General features: G+C 46.7%; 1 protein-coding gene across 1 annotated transcript; it reads left to right on the top strand.

Moving 5' to 3' along the window:
- The first annotated feature begins 2,461 nt into the window (after positions 1 to 2,461).
- Positions 2,462 to 10,076, top strand: LOC132251599 (olfactory receptor 6B1-like). The gene is made up of 3 exons (XM_059731535.1): positions 2,462 to 2,555; positions 4,264 to 4,307; positions 7,673 to 10,076. The coding sequence occupies exon 3, from the start codon at positions 7,705 to 7,707 to the stop codon at positions 8,650 to 8,652; it is 948 nt and encodes a 315-aa protein (XP_059587518.1). The 5' UTR covers positions 2,462 to 2,555; positions 4,264 to 4,307; positions 7,673 to 7,704; the 3' UTR covers positions 8,653 to 10,076.
- The last annotated feature ends 8,057 nt before the right edge of the window (positions 10,077 to 18,133 follow it).

Raw genomic sequence — 18,133 nt, 5'->3', positions numbered from 1 at the left:
CAGAGAGATGGAGAGCTCAAAGAAACCGAGACAAATTAATAGGCGCACCAGGCACAGTAGATATCAAGTAGAGGAGTGGTTTCAGCACAGCTGTTACTGGAAGAGAAAAAAAAGGAAAAGAGAGACACACGGACATTGACTGCATCAGCAGGGAATTAACTGCCTCTAGTCCTGCCCAGGGACTGAGTCGCTGTCCCTCAATGCTCTCCAGGGTGCCAGAACAGTAATACTGGGAGATGCAATGAGACACACCGAGGGTAGCATGGGAAGTGAGATCAAACAGAAAACATCCAGTGCTTTAAAGGCAGCTCAGGCTGTTCTGCCTCCCACCAAAATGAGTCTCTCTCCCTTGGTCATGTCTATGTGGGGTTTGCTACAATAAAACACCTGACACTTACCTTTAATCATGGAGAACAGCAAGCCGTCTACCAAGGGCACCTACATGTGTGGAGAAAGTGCCCGTTTGCACTTTGCTCATCTCACTATCTTTTGAATAAATGATACTTCTCTTTGCAGACATCTAACATGTTGCTGGGCTGGGCAAGTCTTCCTTATTGCTACCTCCTCTGAAGCCCCAAAGAGTTTGTATGGGAAAGCAACCTCATGCTGGCTCACAGTGATGCATCTCCCCGGGGAGTGCACCTTTAAATTGACCTCATGGGGGTTTTTAATATTACGCTGCATCGCAAGCACATGCAGACATCCAGGTCATTGCATTCCTCATTTGAGTCTCAAGGGGAAGCTCCCTGTGTTTTATGAAGTGTATGCCTCTGTGACAGGTGCCCAAGTGGCTGAGTTGTATGCATCTATCACTAACAATTGCTCTTGGTACTTACAGGAATTCTAGGTCATAACTTTGAAAGTATTCCAAAGAGAGATGCTGAAATGCAGAAAAGTATTGTGATTAGCCCCAAACCAAGTAGCAAGTCAGTAACAGAGCCCTGAAAGTCATCCCGTTTTCCTGCCCATAAACCACAGTTTTTACTCCCCATGTGACGATTTGATTTTTACCATCTGCTGGTATCATAAAAAACAGTAGACAAAAAACCCCCCAACCAAAACCAAACCTGTCACACAAAGCCACAATATGGATTTTGATTATTCAACCACGATCCATAAACATCACAGGGCAACATTTCTACAGCATTTTGTTTTCTTGTTATCAAATGATTTCAGAGCATCTTAGGAGACAGATGGTGGCACAAACCCATCTCTGTGATGAGTGCAGATACACAAGATACCTCTTTTCCATTTAGCCCACAGCACACCTGCAGGGGTAAAAGAAACCCTAACCCATCCACCCTTTAAAACTTGTACCCAGTTAGTGAGTGCAGGCTAGAATAATCAAGGGGAAGCCGCAGTTAATGACAACTGGATATGTGGATTGACAGTTGTTTTCCTTTCTAAAAGAAGACTTGCATTTCTCTCGAGAGAAAGGAATTTGTCCATGCATCCAAGGCTAGGAAGAGACATCACTACATGAAATGAGTCAGCTGTGCTGGGACATGTCCCCAGTTTTCCTGCTTATAGAGGGTCATTGCATTGTGGAGACCCCAGGGGAACAGCACTGGAAGTAGGGAAGTCTGGATTTTTTCTGCTTACAGACACTCCCCAGGATTTCCTGAAGACCTCTAGTCAGAGGAAGTTGGCAGGTTCTCCCAGGGCTTGAACGGACCAACTACATGTGGGAATTCCCAGGTTGCGCAGAAGCTGGTTTCATGCTGCCTGCACTCTCCTGCCATCGAGGAAACAGATGTCTGCTGCTAAGTAGCGGCATAAAGTTAAACAACATCTTTGTTGTGGCCAGAGCATTTTGAGCATCTGTGGTGTGACCAGAGGCATACTCTGCTTGCTTGGCCTTTTTACTGCCATTATATATTTTGGGGCAATGAAAGGCAACATCTGTTGCCCGCTACAGACTTTCATGCCAACTGTCCTGCTATGAGTACCTGTGAAGCGTGCCAGATAAGATGTACCAACGCTTTTTCCTGGGGCAATGCTTAATTCACTTAGCCCTTCTAACTTGCATTGCTGTTCTTCTGCCAACAGGCTCGTCTGCCAGGGAGAAGAGACAGCCTGACAGGCTTGTCCCTGGAATTAATTGCAATTAAGTTAAATAAGCTCCAGTTAGCTTACCAAGCACAGGGCATTGCCCCAGGAAAAAGCATTGGTACATCTTATCTGGCATGCTTCACAGGTACTCATAGCAGGACAGTTGGCATGAAAGTCTATAGTGGGCATCAGATGTTGCCTTTCATTGCCCCAAAATATATAATGGCAGTAAAAAGGCCAAGCAAGCAGAGTATGCCTCTGGTCACACCACAGATGCTCAAAATGCTCTGGCCACAACAAAGATGTTGTTTAACTTTATGCTGCTTGTGGCAGTGCACTGTGTGTGCCTGCCACTTTAAGGGCCTGGACCTGGCAGCCTCCAGGTGCCTGATTAGGGCAGCCATTTTGGAGGCAAGGGCTGCCTATATAAGCAGGGCAGTTTGGCTGCTGGAGGTCAGATAGCAACATTGCCTGGTTGAAGGGCTGTTGAGGATGCTCCAGAGGTAAGGGGGAGTTGCAAGGAGGGTCCGGGTCCGGGTCCGGGTCCGGGTCCGGGTCCGGGTCCGGGTCCGGGTCCGGGTCCGGGTCCGGGTCCGGGTCCTGCACCCTGCTGGTAGTGGGTGGCCTGGTGGGGCTCTCAGTGGTGTGGGAGCCCCCAGGAAATGCCAGGCCAGTTCCTACCCTGGTGGAAGGTGGGTTGGGGTGCCTTAACCCCTTGCCCCCACCACTGGGTGGGTAACCCCATGTGTTGTTTGAGGGGCCCAGGGGGCCAGTGTTGAGAGGCCCAGAAGGCAGACCCTGAGAGAGAGGGGCTAGAGACCTGGCCTGAATGAGATAGTACCCTTGACTGGCCCAAGCTGGGGCCAGGACCAGGATGGTCAAAAGGGCCAGGGGCCCACTGTGAGGGATGCCCAAGAGCCAGGGGCCTGGCCTCCTGACTGGCCTGGAGGTGGGCCAGGGCTAGTTAGCTGAAGGTCCTGGGGGGACCACACCTGAGAGGGGAAAATGGCTTTGGGGGGCTAGTAGCCTGGATGAAGGCAGAGAGGCCACCTGATCAGGAGGGATCATAGAGGGGTCCTGTGTAGAAGATTCTGGAGCCTAGTGTGGGGGCTGGAAGAGATGAACACCTAGATGCCATTTGCAAAGCTTGGGCTGCAGTATTGGGGAGGTAGGAGCTGCAGAGAGTGCCCCCTGGCATTGGGGCACTAGATGGGCAGCCTCCTGCTTAATTGACATCTTAATGGAACCAATTATCATCAAAGGCATGGCGGGTGAGATAGGTGGGCTGTGCTGATCAGCCCCGGGAGGCCCCCTGTCACACTGCTACTTGGCAGCAGACATCTGTTTCTTTGATGGCAGGAGAGTGCAGGCAGCATGAAACCAGCTTCTGCGCAACCTGGGAATTCCCACATGTAGTTGGTCCGTTCAAGCCCTGGGAGAACCTGCCAACTTCCTCTGACTAGAGGTCTTCAGGAAATCCTGGGGAGTGTCTGTAAGCAGAAAAAATCCAGACTTCCCTACTTCCAGTGCTGTTCCCCTGGGGTCTCCACAATGCAATGACCCTCTATAAGCAGGAAAACTGGGGACATGTCCCAGCACAGCTGACTCATTTCATGTAGTGATGTCTCTTCCTAGCCTTGGATGCATGGACAAATTCCTTTCTCTCGAGAGAAATGCAAGTCTTAGTTTAGAAAGGAAAACAACTGTCAATCCACATATCCAGTTGTCATTAACTGTGGCTTCCCCTTGATTATTCTAGCCTGCACTCACTAACTGGGTACAAGTTTTAAAGGGTGGATGGGTTAGGGTTTCTTTTACCCCTGCAGGTGTGCTGTGGGCTAAATGGAAAAGAGGTATCTTGTATATCTGCACTCATCACAGAGATGGGTTTGTGCCACCATCTGTCTCCTAAGATGCTCTCAAATCATTTGATAACAAGAAAACAAAATGCTGTAGAAATGTTGTCCTGTGATGTTTATGGATCATGGCTGAATAATCAAAATCCATATTGTGGCTGTGTGACAGGTTGGGTTTTGGTTGGGGGTTTTTTGTCTACTGTTTTTTATGATACCAGCAGATGGTAAAAATCAAATCGTCACATGGGGAGTAAAAATTGTGGTTTATGGGCAGGAAAATGGGATGACTTTCAGGGCTCTGTTACTGACTTGCTACTTGGTTTGGGGCTAATCACAATACTTTTCTGCATTTCAGCATCTCTCTTTGGAATACTTTCAAAGTTATGACCTAGAATTCCTGTAAGTACCAAGAGCAATTGTTAGTGATAGATGCATACAACTCAGCCACTTGGGCACCTGTCACAGAGGCATACACTTCATAAAACACAGGGAGCTTCCCCTTGAGACTCAAATGAGGAATGCAATGACCTGGATGTCTGCATGTGTTTGAGAGTCACCATAATATTAATTCCCCCCCATGAGGTCAATTTAAAGGTGCACTCCCCGGGGAGATGCATCACTGTGAGCCAGCATGAGGTTGCTTTCCCATACAAACTCTTTGGGGCTTCAGAGGAGGTAGCAATAAGGAAGACTTGCCCAGCCCAGCAACATGTTAGATGTCTGCAAAGAGAAGTATCACTTATCCAAAAGATAGTGAGAAGAGCAAAGTGCAAACGGGCACTTTCTCCACACATGTAGGTGCCCTTGGTAGACGGCTTGCTGTTCTCCATGATTAAAGGTAAGTGTCAGGTGTTTTATTGTAGCAAACCCCACATAGACATGACCAAGGGAGAGAGACTCATTTTGGTGGGAGGCAGAACAGCCTGAGCTGCCTTCAAAGCACTGGATGTTTTCTGTTTGATCTCACTTCCCATGCTACCCTCGATGTGTCTCATTGCATCTCCCAGTATTACTGTTCTGGCACCCTGGAGAGCATTGAGGGACAGCGACTCAGTCCCTGGGCAGGACTACAGGCAGTTAATTCCCTGCTGATGCAGTCAATGTCCGTGTGTCTCTCTTCCTTTTTTTTCTCTTCCAGTAACAGCTGTGCTGAAACCACTCCTCTACTTGATATCTACTGTGCCTGGTGCGCCTATTAATTTGTCTCGGGTTTCTTTGAGCTCTCCATCTCTCTGAATCTACTTAGTGTCTCTTGGTTCTGTTCGGACAACTCCACTCTCATGGCAGTGCTTCTCAGTCAGGATGCCACGGCCTCCTGGGGTGCCTTGGTCCTTTCGGGGTCGGTGCCACACAACGTTAGTGCTGTTACATGTCCAACCACAATTTACAAGATAAACCCGGAGATTTCAAATAGGATTTTGCAGCATTAAAACGATTCTAACCTCTTGTGGTTTTTCTTTGAAACAGAAGATTTGCAGTATTCTTTCTGTACTTAAATTGTCACTCTCTTATTTAAAGAGCTGGCATTTTCCAAGAGGTGCCTTGAGCCTAATGAGGGGTGCCCTGCAGCTATAAAAAGGTTCATAGGATCATAGCGAGGTAGGACAGGGAGGGATGTCACAAGGTCACCTAGTCCAGCCCCATGCTCAGGGCTGAGTCAGGGATGACTAAACCATGCCAGCTAAGTGTGTCCAACCTGCTCTTGAAAACTTCCAAGGATGGAGGCTCAACAACTTCTCTGGGTAGCCTGTTAGTTGGGTAGCCCTCTTAGTTGGAAAGCTCCTCCCAATCTCCAACCCAAATTTCCCCTCCTGAAGCCTGAGGCCATTGTTCCTAGTCCTGACCCCTATGGTCCACAGAGAAAAGCTCATCTCCATGCTTTCTATATTCAGCCTTCAGATATTTGCAGGCTATTATCAAATCCACCCTTAGTCTTCTCTTCTCTCAGCTAAATAACCCTAGTTCTTTCTGCTGTCCCTTATAAGCCTCACCGCAGTCCCCTAATCATTTTTGTTGCCTTGGGCCAGGCTCTTTCCAAACTGTCCACATCCATGAAGCGTGGGGCCCAAAACTGGATACCTCCACGTAAGGTCTCTCCTGTCTTGAGTAGAGTAAAAGGATCACTTCCCTTGTTTCGTTTTTTTTCCAAACGACACTGCTGTTAATATAACAGAGTCTGCTGTTGGCTTGTTTTGAACAAGAGCATACTGTTGTTTTATTCAACTCATGGTCTACCATAACCCACAGGTCCTTCTGTGCAGCCCTGTAGCTTAGCAAATCATTCCTCGGTTTGTATTTTGCATTGGTTTAGGGGGTTTTTTGTTTTTGGGTTGGTTTGTTTTATTTGGGGGGGGGAGGGTTCGGGGGGGCAGGGGGGTTATTGCATCCAAGAGCAGAAATTTCAACTTGCACTTCAACAAGGCTGCCTGATTGATTGTGGACCCCTTCTCTTCCAGTCTACCCAGATCATTCTGGATCCTAGCCCTGCCCTCCAGAGTACCTGAAATTTCTCCCAACTTGGTGTCATCTGCAGATTTGCTAAGCATGCACTTCATCTCACCATCCAAACCATTAATGAAGATATTAAACAATACCAGAGCCAGGACAGAGCCCTGGGGGGCCCCACTTAAAACCTCTTCCCAACTAGACTTGGAGCCATTGATTACTACTCACTGAGTACAATAATCGAACCAACTATGTATTCACCTTTACAGTACATTCATCTAGTCTGTGTTTCCTTTAGCTGCTTAGGTTAAGAATCACTGTCCCATGGGCAGGCTGTCTCTTTTTGTTGTCTGTGTGCATGGCACCTGGGGCAATGTAGCCTTCTTGCTAAGGCTGAGATCTCCCCACCTCTTTCACAACAGGATGCAACTCTGACTCCTCCTGCAGTAGCAATCCTGATGTACTCAGATGCCAAAAAGAGCCAAAACGGCTGCAAATTTGGCTCTTCAGAGCCATCCCCTTTAAGATGTATCTGTATATAGCACAATGCAGCCTTCATTTCAGTTTTCTGTCTCCCAGAAGCAGATATTGAAGAATTCATCATTATTAAAAGCTAATGGTCAGCAACTGAAACCAATAGATAGTTTCCATATTTTAAGGGTCAGCATTTAATGAGTACTCTCAAATAAAGCAAAGCAAGCGTAGCATTTTCTGGGAAGTTGCTTCAGAATGAGAATTACAGGAGTTGGTCAAAGTCAACTTGAGCTGTTTCCTCCTTGCAGCTCCTTTAGTAAGGAAGTGCTGCCTTCCCTCACATGGCTTTTGTGAGGTGAAAGGGGGAGAAAGTCTCTAATTTTCTTTGGGTTTGTCTTGACTGCAGCCAAAGATGGGAGTGAGCCTCATCTGGATGTACCTGAGTCCACTTTACATTAGCAGCTTTGGGTGGTGATAGTGGTGTAGCCAGGAAAAAACAGAGCTCAGGACAAGCTTTTTATCCTCGATCTCTGTGTTTTTCTCCATCAGTCCTGAGTTCGATGCAGTACCCCAGGTCTCCAATATAAAGCTAACGTGGATGTCAAAGTTGTACCTTGAACTGCAAATTAGACAGACTCTTATAGCTATGCGTTAGGTCCAACATACTTTGGCATCTCTAGACAAGGTGTGGGATTGACTAATTTTCTGTTCTGCCAGAGAAAGTAATATCTAGTCTGTCTTCTTGAAAACTGATAGATTCAGATAGCTATCCATCTACCTTGTCTAATTTGCAGTCAACTCTGTCAAATGAGTTATTCTTTATCTATTTTAAAATGCCTTACCAGGAGAGGTGAAAGGGGAAAATGAGCTGTACCTCATGGAGAAAGAAGAGGAGAACAATCAAACGTTCATCATGGAATTCATCCTCCTGGGATTTGGGAATGTCCATCAATATCGTGTACTTCTCTTCCTGCTATTTCTAGTGATCTACATGGTGACAGTGTCTGGGAACGTGCTCATCATTGTTCTGGTTGCAGTTGATCAGCGCCTTCGCACTCCCATGTACTTCTTCCTGGGGAATTTGTCCTGCTTGGAGACCTTCTACATCTCCACCATCCTGCCCAGGATGCTGGCCAGCTTCCTCAGCGGGGACAAGACCATTTCGGTTAGGGGCTGCATTGCACAGTTCTATATATTTGATTGTCTAGCAGCTACAGAATGCTATCTCCTACTTGTGATGTCTTATGATCGGTATTTAGCAATATGCAAACCCCTGCTCTATCCAATGCTTATGAATGGCAGGGTTTGTCACTGGCTAGCAGCTGGGTCATGGATAGGAGGAGTTCTGCTTGCTTCGGCCATTATGTATTTTACAGCACAGCTAACTTTCTGTGGCCATAATGTCATTGACCACTTCTTTTGTGATCTCACCCCAATACTAGAGCACTCCTGCAGTGACACCAGTATGGCTACTTTGGTGAGTTCTGTTGTCTCCTTTCTTGTGGAAATTTCCCCATTCCTGTTAACCATGACCTCCTATGTTTGCATCATAGTTGCCATCTTGAGAATCCCTTCCAGCAGTGGGAAGAAGAAGGCATTTTCCACCTGTTCCTCTCACCTTCTTATGGTGACAATTTTCTATGGCACCCTCATAACTGTCTATTTGTCCCCAAATGCCAGCTCAGTTGGGGGGAATCTGAACAAAGTGTTCTCAGTTTTCTATACTGTCCTCACTCCCATGGCCAATCCTTTCATTTACAGCCTGAGAAACAGAGAGGTGAAGGATGCCTTGAGAAAAACCTTTAGCAAGATATGGCCTTCATAAAATGTTGAGAGTTGAATGGAATAAAGATCAACCGAATGTTCCTTCTTAATGGTGCTGTGTTGAGGTTACCCTGTTGGAGGGCTTCTGTATACACAATATATTTGAATAGATGGAATTATTAAAGCTTATTGCTCTGGAGAGAAATGTTCATTTTTGATCCAAAAAGCAGGGAGGCGGAAAGGAAATCTCAGAATCATTTTTATCTTGGGGGTTGAGGGAATCACTTTTCCTAATCTTAGATAGGAACTGATTAAAATCATTTAAAAAATGTACAGCCCCTCACTGAGTTAGAAAGAGATATCCAGCTTGCATTGAAATATCCCCTGCTTTCCAGGGGCTACTTCCATTTACTGTGAAAATCATGCCTGCCCTATAGCTTCAGCTTCCAGCTGCTGGTCTCTTCAAACACTCCCAATAGGATTAAAAATCATAGGTTCACAGATCTAAGGCCAGGAGATATTATAATCAGCTGCTCAGACCTCCTACCCAACACAGCCTGTAAGACTTCTCAGGCCAAATCCACAATCCAAAACAAATCCCAATCGGTTGCTTTCTAAACCAGGTGTCTATCTATCCTGGGGGTTTTCCTGTTCTTTGCCTTCAAAATTCTCTAGGCAGCTAAGGCCTGATCCTATTCCATCTATTAGGTGCCTGTAGCTACCTCAGTTTGATCCTATTTCACCCTGATCAAGCCCCTAAAAGTCTGCGAGTACAAAATGTGGCTAGGTTCTCCTCCTCACTGCACTTTTGTGACTCAGTTTAAGGGTAAGATAAAGGCACCTTCCAAAAGCAGAGCATTAATGTTTTTTCAGGGACTCAAACAGGGAAGTGTAGAATTACTTTTAGGAAGGAATTTATATTTCCCTTTGTGTGCCCAAAAGGCAGTTCTCCAGCCATTTAAGCCTGCAGGTGTAGACTGAGCATGTACCAGTAGGCTACCAACAAGGCTCATTCATGTGTACATACCTGAGCATAAGTCTAAGGAAAAAGCAGGAAGCTGAGTAGAGGAGGCAGAGATTCCTAGCTTTTCCTAGTATTTTCTGCTACTTTGGGAACAAGGTTTCAGGTACAATTTGGGGCCTCCTCCCATACAGCACACCACCTATATGCCTAAGCCACCTGCTTTCTAGCCAGGCCTCTTCTCCCTGGCTTCATAGATCTCTTTCTTTGCAGCCCAGGGACCAGATTCAAAAGGAGCATTGGAGAAGGGCCTGGGTAATGACTAATTTGGGTAGTATGGCGGCGAGCAGGTTGCGATGGGAAATGAGAAAGGGAACGTTCCTGATCAGATGCATCTTGGGATCCCAGAGCACGAGCTCACAACAGCTGTACAGTGTTTACAAGCTGCCTGCAGCACTGCATGTGATTAATACCCCATCTAAACCTTTACTCACCAGAAACTGTTGTTTGCCACAATCAAAACATATTTCTGGGGCAAAAATGTCTCTTTTATGCTGCTCTTTATGCTTGTTGTTCTCATTAAAAAAAACAACCCTAACCTCAAAAATATTTTCAGGAATGTGTGTGTGTGTGTGTGTGTGTGTGTGTGTGTGTGTGTGTGTGTACACACAAGCAAAAAAAGAAATCTATCAGTGTTTACCACCATGGCAAAAAAAAATGAATTACAATAATGTTGTGAGCAGCTCTTCTCTTCAGAGCCACAGACAACCCGATGGACTCGTGACACTCACGATTTTAAATAAAAAATAAAGGGGAGCTTTTAAATGATAACATTTTCGTTCTGGTCTTTGTACTTGGGGACAAGCCTGTAATATAGAGGCATCAGAAACCATCGGGGTTAATTTTCTCTTTAGTTATGAGTTTAATGACGCCACTAACACTTTTCTGGCTGCAAAGACATGTTAATGCTGGCTCGTTGCTCTCTGAGAAGCTCTGGGGACTTGTTAAAACCTGCTCGTCCTGCCTCCAGTTCAGAAAGAAGCTGAGAGAGGGAAGTAATGCAGCCCTGCTTGATCTTTGGGGGGGATCATTAGAGGGGCTCAGCCATGTTAGCTCCAGCTGAGGATTGCAAAGACAAAGCTTGTGCATCTTTGGTGTGCTTCTAACCTCAGTGATTGATACTCCCCTTGTTGGGCATTTCAGATCCCATCGTGCTACCTGGGAGTCTTGCTTAGGTTGGCCAGAACTGTTAATTGAATTAAGCATCAAACCACAATTGCCTTGTGAATTGCTTGAAATGTGAGTAGAACTCAGTCATTTGCAATATTTTCAATTTACATCTGCTAGGAAAGCCCCAGGGATGCTGGAATAGAGTCTGTAAGAGAACTAGGTGCAGAGCTTCACTGGGCATGGGAATGTAACAAGAAATGGGAATTTAACAGGAAATCATGGCAACTGTTCACTTGCACAGTAGTACCTCCTGTGAGCTCTAGATCATGACCAAGACCCTGCTCTGGTGGGCATTTTACCAAGACTTGGAAATCTTGAGAGACTAGTAGCAGCCTAGCAATGGGTGAGCAGAAAGGGCACGGGAGGCCCCATCTAGCCATGTGAAAGGGGGCCAGGAAGCAGCCCAACCCTGACCCCACAATGTACAGGGAGAAGAGGACATAGCCCTGCCCCACATAGGGGTGAGGGGTGTGACACGTCCCCAATCTGGCTATGTGGAGGGGAGAGGCATGGCCCAGTTCCAACTCACTGTGGGGTGGCTTGGGAATTTGGAATTGGGGAGGGCAATGGTATTGCCACTGCTCCGCCACCTTCAAATATCCCAACCTCTGGGGAGTTCTGCGAGCCACATCTGGGCTGCAGGCTGGAGGTTTAGCACCCCGGTGTAGAGTTTCTGGAGTCAATCTCAGTGTATCAGTGAGGTATTATGGGGAAGGGGCTCTGCTGGGAATGCCAGAGAGTGCCTGGGACATTACGAGATGTGCCTGTGGGAAACGTGGAGTTGGTGGATTTTGTGATCCAAATAGAAATGTCTGAAGGGTCTAGGGTGGCCACAGACGCATCCTCAGAATACAAGACATACCCTTGGGGTGAGGGGGGAACCACTGCCCGCCCCCAGCCAATCAGTGGTGAGTGGCCAAGGCAGCAGCCCAACCCATCTGCAGTGAGGGGTGGGGCCACTGTGTCCCTTGGCCAAACAGCAGCAAGGTTGCAGGGCCACCACAAAAAGGCCACTTCCCTCCCTCTCTCCCTCCCTCCCTGGCTGGCTTGGGACCCTTCTCCTCCTGGCTGCGTACCTACCTCTAACCACAGCCAACAGAGCCACAAAGACAAATTATTGACATATATTTCCACCAATTAACTGAAAAAACAGGACTTTTTGCAGTCCGATCCTCATTTAGAAATGGAGAGGGGACAAAGGGTTTGAAAACGGGATGATCTGGTATAAAACAGAACCAATGGCCAACCTAAAATGGTCTGACATCTGGATGGGCATGCCTGTGAGGGTATCCGGGTAGCTGAGACTGTAGCAGACCTTGGTCTAGGGTAGTGATTCTCAGTCAGGGTGCCATGGCCATGAGATGCCATGTAATGTTAGCACTGGGAGGTAGAAAATTAGGGCTGAAGAAACCTCAGGCGGTCATCTAATCCAACCCCATACTCAAAGCAGGACCATCTCCAACTAGATCATCCCAGCCATGCTTTGGACTTTTTATCCTGGAACTAATGACTAGGACCAGACTGTTGACATGGGAGAGGGAATTTTGGAAGAAGCTGAGTCCAGAAGAGTTGCCCTTAAGATTAAGGGAACCAATTGGGGAAAAAAACAAGAACAGGACAGCTACTAAAGAAGTACCAAAGAAGTACGAAACACTAAGTACAGTTTAGTACCAAGAAGTCCTAAACTGGATGCAGGAGGACTGAGTGACATTCTCCTGTGTTCTCCAGGAAGTTAAACTGGTATAGGGGGGTTAGATTCACCTATGGTACTGGGTTGGATCTGGATAGTGGGCCTCTTTGTGGGCTGCATCCAGCAAGGGACACGGTGGGGTGGGTGACACGGTGGGGTGGGGGGCTCTGTGGCCACTATTGTGGCAGTGGTGGGTGCTCTGGTGGCAGCAAGGAGTCCAGTGGTGGTGTTACCCAATACCTCAGACTGGGGAACCAGTGGGTTGTTGAGAGAGAGAATTCTTAAGTGACAGGAGTTTCTCTTCTAAATTGGGGAGCTTCTCTAAATTGTATAATTCTTATCACTGCATAAGGTACAACCAGCTCTCATGCATTCCTCTTGCCCCTGAGACTTGACTCTGAGGGTATCCTGCCCACCAGTTTCATGGGTTTGTTAAAGCTGGTTTTTCTGAAATCTAGTGTATTTATTCTGCTGGCCTCCTTCATCCCACAGGATCTTGAACTCTGTTTCATGGTTGCTATTGTCCATTACCTTCCAAATTCATATTTTTTAACCAATTTCTTTCTGGTTTTGTGCAGCAAATCTGAAAGAGCTTGCTGCCCATGCCCCCAGCTGGTCTCTCCATCACTCCTACTGACAGGTCATCCGTGACAGGGTCTGAAAACTTTCATAGATTTCATAGACATTAGGGCTGGAAGGGACTCGGAAGATCATCGAGTCCAGCCCCCTGCCCAAAGGGCCGGAAGTCAGCTTGGGTCACAAGATCCCAGCAAGATAAGCATCCAAATTTCTCTTGAAGGCATTCAATGTAGGCGCTTGAACCACCGCCAGTGGCAGGCTATTCCAGACCTTGGGGGCTCGGACAGTAAAGAAATTCTTCCTTATGTCCAGCCTGAAACGGTCTTGTAGTAGTTTATGACCACTCGACCTAGTCATCATCCCTTGGGGCACTCTGGTGAACAAACGTTCCCCCAGATACTGGTGGTCACCCCTGATAAACTTATAGGTGGCCATCAGATCACCCCTGAACCTGCGCTTTTCCAGGCTAAAGAGCCCCAGGGCTCTCAGTCTGTCATTGTAGGGTCTGCTTCCCTGACCTCTGATCATGCGCGTGGCTCCTCTCTGGACTCTCTCGAGCTTCTCCACATCCTTTTTGAATTGTGGAGCCCAAAACTGGACGCAGTACTCCAGCTGCGGCCTCACTAAGGCCGAGTACAGGGGGAGAATGACGTCCCGGGATTTGCTTGAGAACCATCTATGGATGCAAGCCAGCGTTTTGGTCGCTTTACTAGCCGCAGCATCGCATTGCAGGCTCATGTTCATCTTGTGGTCAATGATGACTCCCAAGTCTCTTTCTTCCATAGTGCTAGCCAACATAGCACTGCCGAGCCTATAAGGATGCTGCAGGTTTTTTTTCCCAAGGTGGAGAACCTTGCATTTATCGGCGTTGAACACCATCAGATTCTCATCCGCCCACTTGCTGAGCCTGTCCGGGTCAGCCTGGATCATCCGCCTGTCTTCTGGTGTGGATGCTTTGCCCCAAAGTTTGGTGTCATCGGCGAACTTGGCCAGTCCGCTTCTGACTCCAGTGTCCACATCGTTAATGAAGATGTTGAACAGTATGGGTCCAAGGACAGAGCCCTGGGGGACCCCACTGGTCACAGGACACCACGATGAGTGACTATCATCAATTACTACCCTCTGGGTCTGACCACGGAGCCAATTTTCCAGCCAGTGGATCGTGGTGGACCCAAGGTGATGATTGGCCAGTTTCACCAAGAGGTGATCATGGGATACCAGATCGAAGGCTTTTTTGAAGTCAAGATATATGACATCAATCTCTTCTCCCTTGTCCAGGTGATAGGTCACCTGGTCATAGAAGGAAATGAGATTGGTCAAGCAAGACCTACCCGCAACAAACCCGTGCTGGCTATCCCTTAAGATGTTGGCGTCAGCCAGTCCATTAAGGATGGCCTCCTTAATAAACTTTTCTAAGATCTTCCCCGGGATAGAAGTCAGGCTGATGGGCCTATAGTTAGCCGGATCCACTTTCCTCCCTTTCTTGAAGATAGGCACCACGTTGGCCTTCTTCCAGTCTTCGGGCACTACACCAGAGCGCCAAGAGTTTTCAAAGATCCGCGCTAGAGGCTGGGCTATGATGCTCGCCAGCTCCTTGAGTACCCTGGGGTGAAGATTGTCAGGGCCGGCTGACTTGAAGGTATCCAGCTTCTCAAGATGTTCCTTCATGAAGTCAGCATCAATGGAGGGCAGGGGATCACCCTCATCCGGACTTCCCTGTCCCGTAGCGGGCATGGGCGTCCCGTGGGACTGATGAAAGACCGACACAAAGTACCAATTTAATAGGTTGACTTTTTCCTGGGGGTCAGTTGCCCCATCTGGTTCAGCAGGGGTCCAATGTTGCCCCTGCTTTTCCTCCGGCTCCCCACATATCTGAAAAAGGACTTTTTATTGTCCTTGATGCTCGAAGCTAGTTGGAGTTCAGTTGCAGGACTTGTTGGACTGCCTGTGCACTGCTGTTTTTCCCTCCCAGCAAATGTCACAGTATTAAATGCCCCAGGAGAACCAAGCCCTGTGATTTGGAAACTTCAGTTAGATGTTTAAAAACAAGCCTTGTCTACTTCTTCCTGGCCCATTGCCAATAGAGTGGTGCTCAACCTCTGGCCTTTGGGCCAGGAGTAGCCCTCCAAGCTGGTGTGAATGGCCTGATGTGAGTGATAAGGTTGAGGGTAAGAGTGGAAGCATTGATAACCTGAGCTGATACACACATGAGCTCAAACCTTTCATCAAGCTCTGGAGCCCAGGAGCTAAGCCTAGTTCAGAAACTGCTGCTTGGTTGCTCTTTTTCCTGTTACGAAATTCAGACATATTTCAAAAAATGCCCACAGCTCTGGGTATTCTGCCACCACATTTCCAAAACACATGGCTCTTCCTTCAGGCGACAGTGATAGGGTATTGGCAAGCAGAGGAAATTGAAATAAGGTACAGTGCTGCCAGCTGGGCAATCTCCATCTGTCATCTGAAAGACAATTTTTGGTAATCTTGTGTAATATCATAGTTGGGTCTTTAAACTTTAATTATTTTCCGTAATGATTCTAATTTTATGAGACTTAAAATAATACTACAGGATACTGAACTCTTTGCATTCTATTAATAAACCTAGAATTCCTAAAGTTTTTTTTTTTTTTTGAAAAGTTACTGTTTAATATTAAATATTAGGCTTATATAATGCTCTTCTATGCAGCCCTTGGCCCATTTCTGATTTTTAAGGTTTACCTGTGTGTTTTGGAGTTGAATATTAGTGGCCTACAGCAGTGGTTGGTGCTTAACAAATACGTATCCATCTGTCTGTCTCCAAACATAAGCATTCTTCCATTTGCCAAGCCCCATATACACTCATTTATCTATCTGCCTATTTAGTTATCTGTCCCTGCATTAAAACCATTTCTTTTCATTTTGCCCTGTCTCATACATGCTTCTCTTTGTCTATTCCCATCAGTCTATCATTCTAGCCCTTCTACATACATGCAGCCTTCTCTCCATCTAGCTATATTGTTTTCCACACCCCAATTCATCCAGGCATCTATCCAGTCTTATACCCGTCTCTTGCCCTCTTTCTATATATTTCAAGTCCTTATGTTCTCCCAAACTGACAGTACATTATATCCTATTTCCAGTAACTCTCTTGTTAAATGGTTCTTAGCTGCACCCATTCCCCTATTGGTTTCTAAGGAAGAAGTCCCAGATTATGGTTCTGTTGGGAAACCATAGGTTTTTGAGGTGTCTAGAGCACTTCTCAACAAGAGGCTACACATTTGGGGCTGACCTTTGAGTCTGTGCTGTACATCAGGGTTATAATGGTCAGGTTCCAGAACATGGTTTTGGGTACCTGATGTACAGTGTGGCCCCAAGGCAAATCACTGAGCGTTACCTCGTCCAGCTTCAGAAGCTATCCTCATACTCAGTGGACACAATCTGTATTATTCAGGGGAAAGCAGATGTTCAGTGTAATGTATGCGGGTGATTTGGTTTCTTTAGGCCTAGCTGCCTCATCTCCAGGGATCCAGGTTTTCCGTTTCCCATGGAAAAACAGAAAAAAACCATGGATTTCTCCTTTTAGCACAAAAACCCACAGATTCCTTGCGTGTGAATGCAGCAAATCTGCAGACAATCAATGCCAAGCTGAAGACACTTTGAGGGGCAGGATTAGTGTTCAGGTCTTGAAAACCTCCGAAGATGGAAAGTCCACAAATCCTCTCTGGGTAGCCTGTTCCAGTGCTTTACTATCTTCCTAGTGAAAGAGGTGTTCCTTATATCTAACCTAAACTTCCCTTGATGCAACTTAAGACCATTGGTTCTTGTTCTGTCACCTGCCACCACTGAGAACAGATCTTGATAAACTGAGGAAATGGTCCAAAATGAATTGCTTGAAATTCAATAAGGAGAAACCCTGAACATGGGAGAGAACAGCTGCATGCACAACTATAGACTGTGAAACGACTGGGTAGGCTGCAGAAAAGGACCTAGGGGTCAGAGTAGACTATAAGATGATATGAGAAATTACTGTTCTTTTGGCAAAATAAATAAAAGGTTCAGCAGAGAGGGAAAAATGATTAGAAGTGTGGAAGCCATGGCTTATGAGGAAAAGCTAAAGGAACTAGGGTTCTTTAGTCTGGAGAAGAGAGAGTGATACGAGATGGGGTGGTATGCGTGTGATACCAGTCTGCAAATACTTGAAGGGCAATCAGAAAGAGTATGGAGATTGTCCTGTCCCCTACAGCCACAGAGAAAAGGCTAGGAGCAATATGGCCTCAAGATGCAGCAGAGGAAATTTAGGCTGGAGATTAGGAGGAACTTGCTGACTATGAGGATGATCCAGAAGATCTCATGAATTTTCTTCCAGCCCCACTTTCCTGTTACCCTATGGTCCTATGAACATTGTGGTCTCAAGTAAAGGGAAATGATCATCATGACAGGATATAAAACCCTTTTAAGAAGCCAGAAAGCACAGCTAGATACAGGTGTAGGGAATCTGGCTCTTGGGTGAATTCCCAGCTGGCTGCAAGAGGGGACTACAAGGAACTTTGGTAAACCTAGGATGTCTCTTTAGCCTGGAGAAAGGCACCATTTGCTTTACAGACCTAGGGAAGGCATTGATTTCCATAGATTTCATAAATGTTAGGGTTGGAAGGGACCTCAAAGATCAACAAGTCCAGCCCCCTGCCCCAGGGCCAGGAAGTCAGCTAGGGTCAAAGGATCCCAGCAAGATAAACATCCAAACGTTTTTTGAATGAGTCCAGAGTAGGTGCCTGCACCACTTCTGGAGGGAGTCTATTCCAGGTCTTGGGGGCTCAGACAGTAAAGACATTTTTCTTGTGTCCAGCCTAAAATGGTCTTGGAGGAGTTCATGACCATTGGTCCTTGTTTTTCCTTGGGGTGCTCTGCTGAACAGACGTTCTCCCAGATCCTGATGCACACCCTTTATGTACTTATAAGCAGCTACCAGGTCCCCCCTGAGCCTGCACTTTTCCAGACTAAAGAGTTCCCTAGTTCTGCTTGATTTACTCTTTGCAAGAAAATCTCTTTGCATTGGAACAAGTTACCAAGAAAGATTGTGGAATCTCCATCCTTGGAAGTTTTCAA

This window comes from Alligator mississippiensis, chromosome 7 (genome assembly GCF_030867095.1).
Source record: "Alligator mississippiensis isolate rAllMis1 chromosome 7, rAllMis1, whole genome shotgun sequence".
Classification (NCBI taxonomy): domain Eukaryota; kingdom Metazoa; phylum Chordata; order Crocodylia; family Alligatoridae; genus Alligator; species Alligator mississippiensis.
The sequence above is the reverse complement of the archived record's forward strand: the minus strand, read 5'-3'. Positions and strand labels throughout refer to the sequence as shown.

Excerpts from the sequence above, each read along its gene's own strand:
- LOC132251599 (XM_059731535.1), top strand. The coding sequence starts at position 7,705 with ATGGAGAAAGAAGAGGAGAACAATCAAACGTTCATCATGGAATTCATC.